Source organism: Antechinus flavipes, chromosome 1, assembly GCF_016432865.1.
Source record: "Antechinus flavipes isolate AdamAnt ecotype Samford, QLD, Australia chromosome 1, AdamAnt_v2, whole genome shotgun sequence".
Lineage (NCBI taxonomy): Eukaryota > Metazoa > Chordata > Mammalia > Dasyuromorphia > Dasyuridae > Antechinus > Antechinus flavipes.
In genome coordinates this window covers 580,709,964-580,721,970 of record NC_067398.1, presented here as the reverse complement: position 1 = coordinate 580,721,970, position 12,007 = coordinate 580,709,964, and the positions used below count along the sequence as shown (strand labels likewise).

The 12,007-nt window shown below is 32.7% G+C and overlaps 1 protein-coding gene across 1 annotated transcript in view; it reads left to right on the top strand.

Moving 5' to 3' along the window:
• MTERF3 (mitochondrial transcription termination factor 3) overlaps positions 1-12,007 on the top strand; it is a 51,296-nt gene that overhangs the window by 34,898 nt on the left and 4,391 nt on the right. Inside the window, exons 5-7 of the mRNA XM_051970888.1 lie at positions 5,972-6,119; positions 7,244-7,315; positions 8,744-8,905. Of these exons, the coding sequence (XP_051826848.1) occupies positions 5,972-6,119; positions 7,244-7,315; positions 8,744-8,905 (382 nt within the window). The remainder of the gene's footprint in view (positions 1-5,971; positions 6,120-7,243; positions 7,316-8,743; positions 8,906-12,007) is intronic.

Below are 12,007 nucleotides of genomic sequence, written 5' to 3'. Positions count from 1 at the left end.
GTTGCTCACTATCATCATCTATTCAATATTGTATTAGAAATTTTAGCTTTGGCAATAAAAGAAGAAAAAGAGATTAAAGGAATTGGAATAGGTAATGAGGAAATCAAATTATCACTCTTTATAGATGATATACTTAGAGAATCCTAGAGAATCAACTAAAAAACTATTAGAAAATTCACAACTTCAGCAAAGTTGTAGGATACAAAATAAATCCACATAAATTATCAGCATTTTTATATATTATGAAAAGAATCCAGCAACAAGAGATAGAGAAATTCCATTTAAAATAACTGTAGATAATATAAAATATTTGGGAGTCTGCCTGCCAAGGGAAAGTCAGGGACTATATGAACAAAATTACAAAACACTTTACACACAAAGTCAGATCTGATCAATTGGAAAAATATTAAGTGCTCCTAAGTAGGCCGAGCTAATATAATTAAAATGGCAAAACTACCTAAATTAATCTAGTTATTCAGTGCCATACCAATCAAACTCAAAAGAAATTATTTTACAGAGCTAGAAAAAATAACAGTTAATCTGGAAGAACAAAAGGTCAAGAATTTCAAGAGAATTAATTTTAAAAATGCAAATAAAGATGACGTAGCTGGACAGACCTAAAACTATATTATAAAGCAGCAATCATCAAAACCACTTGGTACTGGTCAAGAAATAGAATCAGTGGGATAGGTTAGGTTCACAGGACAAAATTGACAGTGATTATAGTAATCTAGTGTTTGACAAACCCAAAGACCCCAGCTTTTGGGATAAGAACTCACTATTTTACAAAAATTTCTGGGAAAATTGAAATTTAGTTTGGCAAAAACTAGGCATTGATCCATACCTAACACCGTATACCAAGATAAGGTAGGAATGGCTTCATGATTTAGACATAGAGTGATATTATACACAGATTAGAAAAAACAAAGGATAGTTTACCTCTCAGATCTGTGGAGAAGGAAGGAATTTGTAGCCAAAGAACTGGAGTACATTATTAAATACAAAATAGATGATTTTGATCATATTAGTTAAAAAGGGTACTTGGGTTTGTACTAACCCAATGGGTACTAACAAACCCAATGTAGATAAAATTAGAAGGGAAACAATTAAGTGGGAAAATTTTTTTTACCTTCAAGGATTCTGATAAAGGTCTCATTTTAAAAATAGAGAATTGACTCGAATTTATAAGAATATCAATTCTCCAGTTGATAAAAGATCAGAGGATAAGAACAGACAATTTTCAGATGAAGAAATTGAGACCATTTCTAGTGATATGAAAAGGTTCTCTAAATCATTATTGATCAGAGAAATGCAAATTAAGACAACTCTGAGATGCCACTACACACCTCTTAGATTGGCTAAAATGACAGGAAAAGATAATGATGAATGTTGGAGGGTTTGTCAACTGATCAACTATTCCGTAAAGCAATTTGGAACTGTGCCCAAAAGGCTATTAAACTGTGCATATCCTTTGATCCAGAAATGTCTCTACTTGGTCTGTATCCCAAAGAGATCATAAAAAAAGGAAAAGGACCCACATGTGCAAAAATGTTTGTGGCAGTCCTTTTTGTAGTATCAAGGAATTGGAAAGTGAGTGGATGCCCATCCATTGGAGAGTGGCTGAATGAGTTATGGTATATGAATGTTATGGAATATTATTGTTATATAAGAAATGACCAGCAGGATGACTTCAGAGAGGCCTGTAAAGACTTACAGGAACTGATTCTAATTGAAGTGTGCAGAACCAAGAGAATATTGTGCATGGCAACAACAAGATTATACAATGAACTATTCTGATGATGTGGCTCTTTTCAACAGTGAAATGATTCACATCAGTTCCAGTAATCTTCTGATGAAGAGTCATCTATACCCAGAAAAAGGACTATGGGAACTGAGTATGGATCACAACATAGCATTTTTACTCTTTTTGTTGTTGTTGTTCATTTGCATTTTATTTTCTTTCTCATTTTTTTTCCTTTTTGATCTGATTTTTCTTGTGCAGCAATTGTAGAAATATGTATAGAAGAATTGCACATGTTAAGTATATATTGGATTACTTTCAATCTAAGAGAGGGGATGGGGGCAAGCTAGCAGAAATTTGGAACACAAAGTTTTGCAAGGGTCAGTGTAGAAAAATTATCCATGTATATGTTTTGAAAATAAAAAGTTTTAATTAAAAAAAAAAGAAATCAGAAAGAAAAGAATAAGGAGGTATTCTTAAGATTCTAAAACAACAGATCATACTTATAGTTTTATATCTGGTGTATGTTTCTGATAAAGAAAATGGAAATTTTTATGGATTTATGAATAAGACACCATTATAGGAGACACAACATTCCAAAATCCACAAAAGCCTTCACTTTTGGCATTGGATTTTGTGCTAACAGCTTTGTCAAGTTACTTATTTATAATATAATTTATGCCAATTTGTTATCTCTTTAAAAATGTTTTCAGAAAAATAATTGATACTATATGAAGCAGAGAAATCTGAATAATATATTTTTTCTCTCACCTTTCCTAGAAAACAAAAATAATTGATTCTTGTTTGTTATTGTTTCTAGAAAAGAATCCATCTGATGATAAAAATTTCTCTTAAGATACTCAGTTTCAGATGTATTAATATTAAATTATTTGGATTTAGTATAAAAATAGTATTTTAAAACCTTTTATTAAATTTGCTGTAATTGCCAAGGGATAAAGGAGACAGTTGTTTGTCTTTTGTTTATGGAAAAAGTGTCAAAATATATGAAAAATGAAAACAAAAGACCTTGATCTTTAAAATTGAGATATACATAAGATGTTACTAAAATAGTAATATATGTTATCATTAATGATTATAAAATACACTTTTCTGAGAACAGCTATATATGTTAGGTGGTCTGTGTTATTTTCACTGTATAAGTGAGAAAACTGAGTCACAAGAATTGTTGTTCTTATAAATTGTATATGTATTGTATTAATTGTACAGAAAAAAATACAATAAACATTAAACTCTCCTACTCAAAATTATCTTTGTATAAATGGTTTACATGCTATTTTGTTACATTTTTTGCTGACACAACCATTTTTATAATTATATTTCCATGTATTGATTTAGTCTACATGTGCTTACCTTTCATAATAGTATGGTGTTCTGTTTTGTTAATATATGCATTCCATGGAAATTCAAATTCCTAACAGAGACTTTGACTATGTCCATTGTTGGACATTTGGGTTGTTTGTATATGTATGCATATTCTTCTATTAGAAGCATTGCTGATAGCAACATTTTTTACAAATAACTTTTTCCCCCTGCCTTTTGGATTATTTCCTTGAAGGTAAGAGCCTCTTAAAAGCATGAACAAGTTTTTTTTGGTTGTTGTCATTGTTGGTGTTACATTCATTGCTAGATTACTTTCTTGAAAAATTGAAAAGTATATACTTATTTCACACAATATAAATGTGCTTGTTTCTGCAGAGCTCTGCCAACTTTTCTCATTTTAAGTTTTTGTTAATTTTTACATGTGCATATGTATATATATTTCATATATATGTTTATGTGTATAAATAAAAGAATGAATGAATAATGTTGTTAAGTAACTGTTAAGGAGTCCCCCCAACTTGTCTTTTTGAGTTGTCATATTTTCTATATACACTGGACCCAGAGTATCCAGGAGATATTGAATGTGTCAAAGATACATTCTCCTCTTCCACCTCCTCCATCCCCAACTAGCTGATATAATGTGTTGTTTGCATCCCAACCTGGACTCCCTAAATGTCTTTGGAAGTTAAGACAGGCACCAGACAGTTTGTAATAGGCTTGCGCAGCTGGGACTCTTATAAATAAGTAGACTATCCTGTCTTCATAGTTTAGCAATTCCCAATAACCATAGCCCCGCTTTTCCTTTTTGGAAACGGATTTGTGTTTTCCCCACCTTTATTGCATCTTTCCCTTTCCCATGTTATGCCAGTTTAGGTGGAGATTCCTGGTGTCTCCTCCCTCCTTTATCCTACTGTTAGAAAAATGCAAATTTTCATATGAATTGTGAACTCTTTGGGTTCCACATGCATATTCATTTCTCTTTTAGTTTCATCAGCTTGTTGACTTTGTATGTAGTGTCTGTGTATAGATATAGATATACATATTATAAATAAACACATGTGGCAACTCACAAAGACAAGTTCAGGGGACCCCTTAACAGTATTTACTTAACAATATCATGACAAACATACATATAGTTTATTAAAAAGCAAAGTAAAATGACAAACATATTTTATTAAAAGCATAGGAAGAGAGATATATGCTTAAAAATACTAATAGATTAAGCTTACTATCCAAATATATGAAGAAAAGATGCAAATTAATTTTTTTTAACGGAAACCCAGTTTTTAATGGATAAGTGACTAGGCGTATGATATAGGGATATAGTGATATAGTCACAACTTGTAGATAAATATGACCATGATCTTGACCGAAACATTTGCAAATAATCACACTATAAGTCAGTCATATTAATCAAATTGGTTACAGGCTATTTATAATAACTATAATTTATAAGCTTGGAATATTGTTGTGGGATAGGAAATGATGACTTGGTGGAAAGACTTGGACTTATGAAGGATGATGTAAGCCACTTTCAGAGAAACAGGACAAACAAATGCCTTATGTAGATATTAGTATATGTGTATGACTATAGATATCTGGGTATTTGTATGTGTATGAATTTGTGTGTATAGCTATATAAATATATCCACACTTAATTGCAGTTTTCTTGGAGGAGATGGGGGAGGAGGAAAGGAAAAAAAAAGAATAAAGTAGAAAGTGCACAGCAGGAAACAAAAGAAAATCTACAAGGAAGAAAAAAAGATAGTTCTCTGAACACAATGTGTTGTATATATTATATAGACTTTTTTGAAATAAAAATTTATTGTCTCATATTTTGAATCATCTCACCTTTTTTTGAAGAACTTTTTTTTTGCTTTTTTAATTTTAATTCTCCCCAGTTAACATATTAAAAATATTCCTCCATCCAAAGTTTATTGGGATTGTCTTCAATCACTGAACCAAATCTGTGATAGTTGATCATTGCATAATCTTGCTGTTGCGGTGTACATTTTCTTGTTCTGTTTTTTTCATTCAGCATCAGTTCATGTAAAACTTTCCAGGCCTTTCTAAAATCAGCCTGTTCATTAATTTTTTTACAAAACAATAATATTCCATTTCTTTCATATATCATATTCTGCTGTGCATGTGGCAATGTTTTTTTTTTGTCTTTCTCTATGTTATCTAAATTTTAAATTAATCTTTTAAATTGCAAACAGTACAACAGTTTTTTTTGTTTTTTTGTTTTTTTTAATTGTGGCCAAAATGTTGAAAGGCTTGTAAAAAATGGCTATTTAATCGGTACTAAAATACTGACCACATTTTTTCTTTCTCATAACAGCCAAGCAATACTGTCTTTGCTGGAATAATTCTAAATGACTTTTGAAGAAAGAAATACCAATGGGGATAACAAAGATAAAACATAAATAGAAAGCCTTTTATCTTAGTGACATGGTATTCCTTTGTATAGATGATGTCATTTTTGGTAGTTACACTTATAATCCATTTAACTTTTTCAAAAAAATGAGTAATGAGGAAAAAAATAAAATGATTGAATAAAGCCAAAAAACTCAAAAGTTTTTTTTTTTTTTTTTTTGTTTTCAGTGTGCTTGTTATTGTGGTACTTGAAAATTGGACCAGGACTTTTTTGTATCATTTTGTTTTTATTTTGGCTAACATTAAAACATTGTCACTTTGTTATACTCATTCATTTTATGCATTCAGAAAATGTTTATTACTACATTTTAAATAATTAAATATATGCTGTATTTAGTATTTAGTAAATATGTCTATATATTTACTAACCATATATACTATTTTACTAATAGTAAAATTTCTCTTTACTGATACATATTTATATAAATGTTTGTATGTATATTTATCCCCCAGGGTGGCTTATCTTGAATCAAAAAATTTCAGTAAGACAGATATCTCACGGATGATTGTAAAAGCACCATATTTGCTGAGTTTTTCAGTGGATAGACTGGATAACAGATTGGGTTTTTTCCAGAAGGAACTTGGATTGAATGTGGAGAAGGTAAAGGAAAGAAAAATTTAGATGTTCATATCAAGTATATATAAGAACCTGAAATATCTTTACATTTGTATGGAGGAATTCTACTCATATTGAACATGTGGATAAAATAGTTGATATTTTCTAGGCAGGAATCAAATGATTCCCTCAGTCTACAAATGTTACTGGAGCTATTTAGACAGTTTTGCCAAACTGATTTTCAACTTTTGTTTACATGCATTTTCCCTTCAAAATGACCTGTGTGTATGTGTAGATACAGATATATCTTGGCTTTTATATCTGAATCTGTTTGAATTTCTTACAGATAGGTTAATTAAATCACATCTAAAATTGTTACTGAGGGCCAAGAGGGGGTAAAACTTATAATGATATTTATATTTGCAGAGTATGTGTTTAAAAGCAAAACATCTAAAACTGTCCCAATGCTTAAAATAGAAAAACATCTAAGCAAACTATGTTCTCTTTATACTGTTGAGTGCTACATTGCTATCAAAAATGGTAATTATTTAAACTATGCTGATGCATTAGAAAGTATTAGGTAAAAATGTCAAACTCAAAATAAATTATAATCATTAGAATGGATGTATGTATATCAAATTTACAGATCAAGACTTGTTTTTAAATAAATAACATTCAGAATTGGAAGAGACCCAAAGGGACAACTGTCTACCTTTATCTGAACAAGAATCTCTTCCTACACTATTACCAATAAATGATCTATCCCTTGCTTGAAGACTTCTAGTGAGTGAGAAACACAGTACCATCTTTGGACCTTGCCCATATCCTGTAATGCTTTCCCTGCCTAAATACTACTGCCATGAAGTGAACATAAAAAATAAATAAATAAATAAAAACAACTCCCATTGTGCTCCCTAGTTAGAATGTGAGCTCTTTAAGAACTATATACGTTTTGGTTTTCTATCTGTCTCAATAGCACTTGGCATTGTGCCTCCATAATAAATGCTTTCCCATAGTTTTCTTATTTGGTTACTTTTCTATAAAGTTTAAGTTCATAACAATTTTAACACTTTAATGCGTCATTGTTCATGCTAGAAAAAATGATGGATTTTGAAAACTGGCTGAATTTGTATGTATTGTGATAATGGATTATTTTGTTTTCGTTCTAGACCAGAAATCTAGTTATTCGTCTTCCACGACTATTAACTGGAAGTCTTGAGCCTGTGAAAGAAAATATGAAGGTAAGGATTTTTCTCATTTTCTTTTTCAATTAAATTGGTCTTTGCCTTAAATTATTTTCTTTTAAAAGAGTTACAAATTCCTTGTAGTCTCCTTTAAGTTTGAGACTTTATTTTAAAGTAATTGTAGCTTCTGAAAAGTATTTCTCAATGGATAGCTTGTTTCATTTAGTCCTCAAATTGTAGACATCTGGGAATCCTCCTTAAATGGAGATTCTAGAAAGAACCATCCAGTCAGAGGGAGAGGCTAGACATTGGTTTCAGAATGAAGAGCTGCAGTTTGGTAAGTGAAATTCAGAATGTAGCCCTGAAGGGAATGGATATGAGATCTGATTGTCACAGTTCTGCTTTTGACTATTAACTATGTTCTGCCACTCTGAAAAACCTGGATTTCTTTGTGAGACACCTCATCCCTAGCATTCTCTACAAGACTAACTTATTTCTCTCATGTCTTGAGACACAATGGACTTGGAAAAAAGTCAATATGGTCTTTGATCTTGACTGCTACTAAGACATTATTTATCTGTTAGCAACTCAGCAGTCTCTTCTTTGAAGTTCATTTCATCAGTTTATGTCATTCCATTCAGATTTTTTCTATGACAATCTTTTGGCATTCAGACTGCTCCATCCTTTCTCAAAGAGAAGAGTTCCCGAGTTACAGCCTTCCTCACTACTTTAACCATTATTCTTTGTTACTTTCAATATTCTATCAACCAACCAATCAATCAAGAAGTTCTTATGAAACATTTTCTAGGTACCAGACATTATGCTTTGTGCTGGAGATATAGAAACAAATCACTGTGAAACAATGAGAATTTTATCTAGAGAAAGCAATATGTACACTATAGGCATATACAAAATAGATAAAAGGTAATTTAGAGAGAAGGATATTAGTGGCTAGGAAGCAGAAAGCATCTTCTTTCATATGTCCTTTGTAGTTAACATAGACATTTAAAATATTCACCATTACTTATTCACTGAAATTTGCTTTTCAAACAATAATGCTGTTTCTATAAACATTTCTTTTGTTTCTTCTTATCTTGTAATGCCAGAGAAAGAATTGATAAATAGGAGGATGTATAGAATGATTTTACATATATATACATGTTTGTGTCTAATGATAGTCATCTCTAAGGGAGGGAATGGGGAGGGGAAAAAACAAAAAAAAAGAAATGTACATGATGACTTTATTATATATTTTAAAACAATAGCGTATTGTACACAATAGATTTTCATGTGCATTTTAAAAAATCATATTATGAAAATGCTTGTTTTATTCCATAAATGAAAAATAAATAAATCATTTTAAGAAAGATAATAACACTTTATGATTTTAAATGTTTTGTTTATGGTGTGTATGGATTGAGATAATATTTTTTTAAATCCAGAAATGTATGTGATTTATTTTTTGTTATGTTTGTGTTTTATTAGGTTTACCAACTTCAACTTGGCTTTAAACATAATGAAATTCAGCACATGGTGACCAGAATCCCAAAGATTTTAACTGCAAGCAAAAAGAAATTAACAGAGACTTTTGACTATGTGCACAATGTGATGAACATTCCCCATCATATTATTGTCAAATTTCCACAGGTAATTCATGTAGTGAAGTTCTCTGGAAAAGTTTTTATAACTTTTCATCTTTAAAATGTTTCTGACCTTTAATTCAATGCCTTGGGAAATTCTCTGTGTGAAAGAGAAGTAAATGTCAAGCAGAGAAATTCTCTAGCAGAGAAATCCTGATAGAGAGAAAAAGAGGAGTAAGGTCCTTTTAGGGAAATGTATGAGAGAGACAAAGAGAGGCCGAAAAGAGAATGTCTTTTCGGCGGGCAGAGAATCCATCGCAGGCAGCTATGCCAAGAGAGGTCCCTTGGCCTGGCATGATTCCTGCTTTTGAACTCTCTGCAAGGAATTGAGCTGAAGGAAGCTTCTTATATGGGTAGCTCTTGGTGGGGGCTGGGAGCAGTTTTGAGTTGAAATCAGAATAGAGAATCTTCTAATTGAATGAGTGTCCCTGGACTAATCTCTACTCAGTAGAGGTCAATATCTAGATCTCTAGCTTGGGCTAAATAGGAGTGGTCCTGAGCTCAACTAGTCCCACCCAGATAACAGAATGAAGCCAGTTTATCTTGATTCTCTGGGGTGGGTCACTCAGGGGAGAGCTTCTCTGAGGGAGTTTCTCAAGCATTCCCCCCAAAGTCTGAGAGAGAGTTTCAGGGCTCCCCTCATTATCTCCATTAATGTAGGAAAACTCACCTGATTTATTGTTATAGAAAAATTCCACTGTTAGGCACAAAACTCAAGTAAATCAAGGATAGATACTAGTACACCAAAATATTTATCACATTATTTTTTGTAATAACAAATAACTATTAAATAACTATGAATGAGGTGCAAGAAAAGGGGTGGGAGATCCTCTCAGGTCGGAGCCACAGGTCCCATGCGAAAGAATTCACAAAACCCAAAATCTGTGGCAAAAGGAATTTTATTTCCACTGAGAAGATAGCTTTCTAAGAAGGCAGCCATTTTAGTGGGCAGGGAGTATAGCAAAGGTGGGTTACACTGAGAAGAAATCTTCACCAGTGGGCATAATCCTGTTTAGGACATCTCCTAGTTGTTTTTTTTATTAGCTGTCTGAGGCTTGATGCTTCAATTCAAAATTGAATGAGATTACTTAATTGGGAGTTTGAGTCTATGTTGAAAATGCCCCTGGCCTAGATTTCCAATTGAAAAAAGATTACTTATCTTGGGAGTTTTCCTAGTGAACAAGGGTGTGGCCCTTCCCTAAAAGTTGAGTTTGAGGCCCCAAATCACCCTTCTTTCACAGATTAAAGGGGACACTGCTTCAGGACCCCCTCAAACATCAAAGGGGACACAACTCAGGTCACTATTAAAGTAGCTGTTCCTCATGATTTGAATTTATAGTAGATAAATGTAATAGAATATCAGCGTACTCTAAGAAATCATGAATATGATAAATACAAAGAAACGGGGAAGACTTCTATGAACTGATATAAAGTAAAAAACAAACTAGAAATATAAGATATACAATGAGAATAATATAAATAACAAAACAAATGAAACAATACTATGGAAATTACAATGATTATACATATATATATATATATATATAGACCATGGAAAGAACTGAAATTACTTTAGTTCTTACACATAATTCCTATTTTGGAGAGACTGGAAAGGTCATAAGGATCAGTGAAAATGTTTAGCTCTTTATCTTGTCGGTCACCTCACACCTCCTTCAAAGACAGTTGTTTCTATTTACAAATGAGAACTTCACAGACTATTACTTGTTATATGGGAACTCAGAGGTCATTTAATCTCTCCTCTCCTCCCATCTCTAACATCCCCTTCTATGATACTCTTGACCATGTAGTCACCTAGACTTTGAAAATATAGTGAAGGAGAAGCCATGACCTCCTAGCCCATTCCTCTGTTAGATGCCTCGAATTGTTATGTTTTTCTTTGACTAGATCAGGGGGTCCAAGCAGAACAAATTTATATGAATTTCTGTGTGGTAACACTCCTAATCTTTGTTTGTTTGTTTTTTTTTTTTTTTTAATAACTTTTTATTGACAGAACCCATGCCAGGGTAATTTTTTTACAGCATTATCCCTTGCACTCACTTCTGTTCTGAGTTTTTCCCTCCCTCCCTCCACCCCCTCCCCCAGATGGCAAGCAGTCCTTTACATGTTAAATAGGTTACAGTATATCCTAGATACAATATATGTGTACAGAACCGAACAGTTGCACAGGGAGAATTGGATTCAGAAGGTAAAAAATAACCTGGGAAGAAAAACAAAAATGCTGCAAACAGTTTACATTCATTTCTCAGTGTTCTTTCTTTGGGTGTAGCTGCTTCTGTCCATCATTGATCAATTGAAACTGAGTTAGATCTTCTCTTTGTCTAAGAGATCCACTTCCATCAGAATACATCCTCAAACAGTATCATTGTTGAGGTATATAATGATCTCCTGGTTCTGCTCATTTCCCTTAGCATCAGTTCATGTAAGTCTCTCCAAGCTTCCCCCCCAAGAAGCTCCAAGCTTCTCTATATTCATCCTGCTGGTCATTTCTTACAGAACAATAATATTCCATAACATTCATATACCACAATTTACTCAACCATTCTCCAATTGATGGGCATCCATTCATTTTCCAGCTTCTAGCCACTACAGACAGGGCTGCCACAAACATTTTGGCACATACAGGTCCCTTTCCCTTCTTTAGTATCTCTTTGGGGTATAAGCCCAGTAGAAACACTGCTGGATCAAAGGGTATGCACAGTTTGATAACTTTTTGAGCATAGTTCCAAATTGCTCTCCAGAATGGCTGGATGAACACTCCTAATCTTTGAAGGCAACTTTTATTTCCCCTTCTCCAAGATAGATCCTTTTTTTTCTTTCATTTGATTCTTATTTGAAATGATCTTAAAGCCTTTCACCATTGCCATTCTTTGGATACTCGCATCTTATCCATGTCTTTCTCAATATGTGACACCTAGAACTGACTATGGTTTTTCAGATGTCATCTCATTAGGCACTATCAGTTCTGTGGTTCTGGTTACTATACCTCTCAGCATATTCTGAGATTGCATTAACTTTTATAGCTGCCATGTATGACATGGCATGACAGGAATCAGGTGTCCACTGTTGATTCTTTGAGCTTACAGTCCAT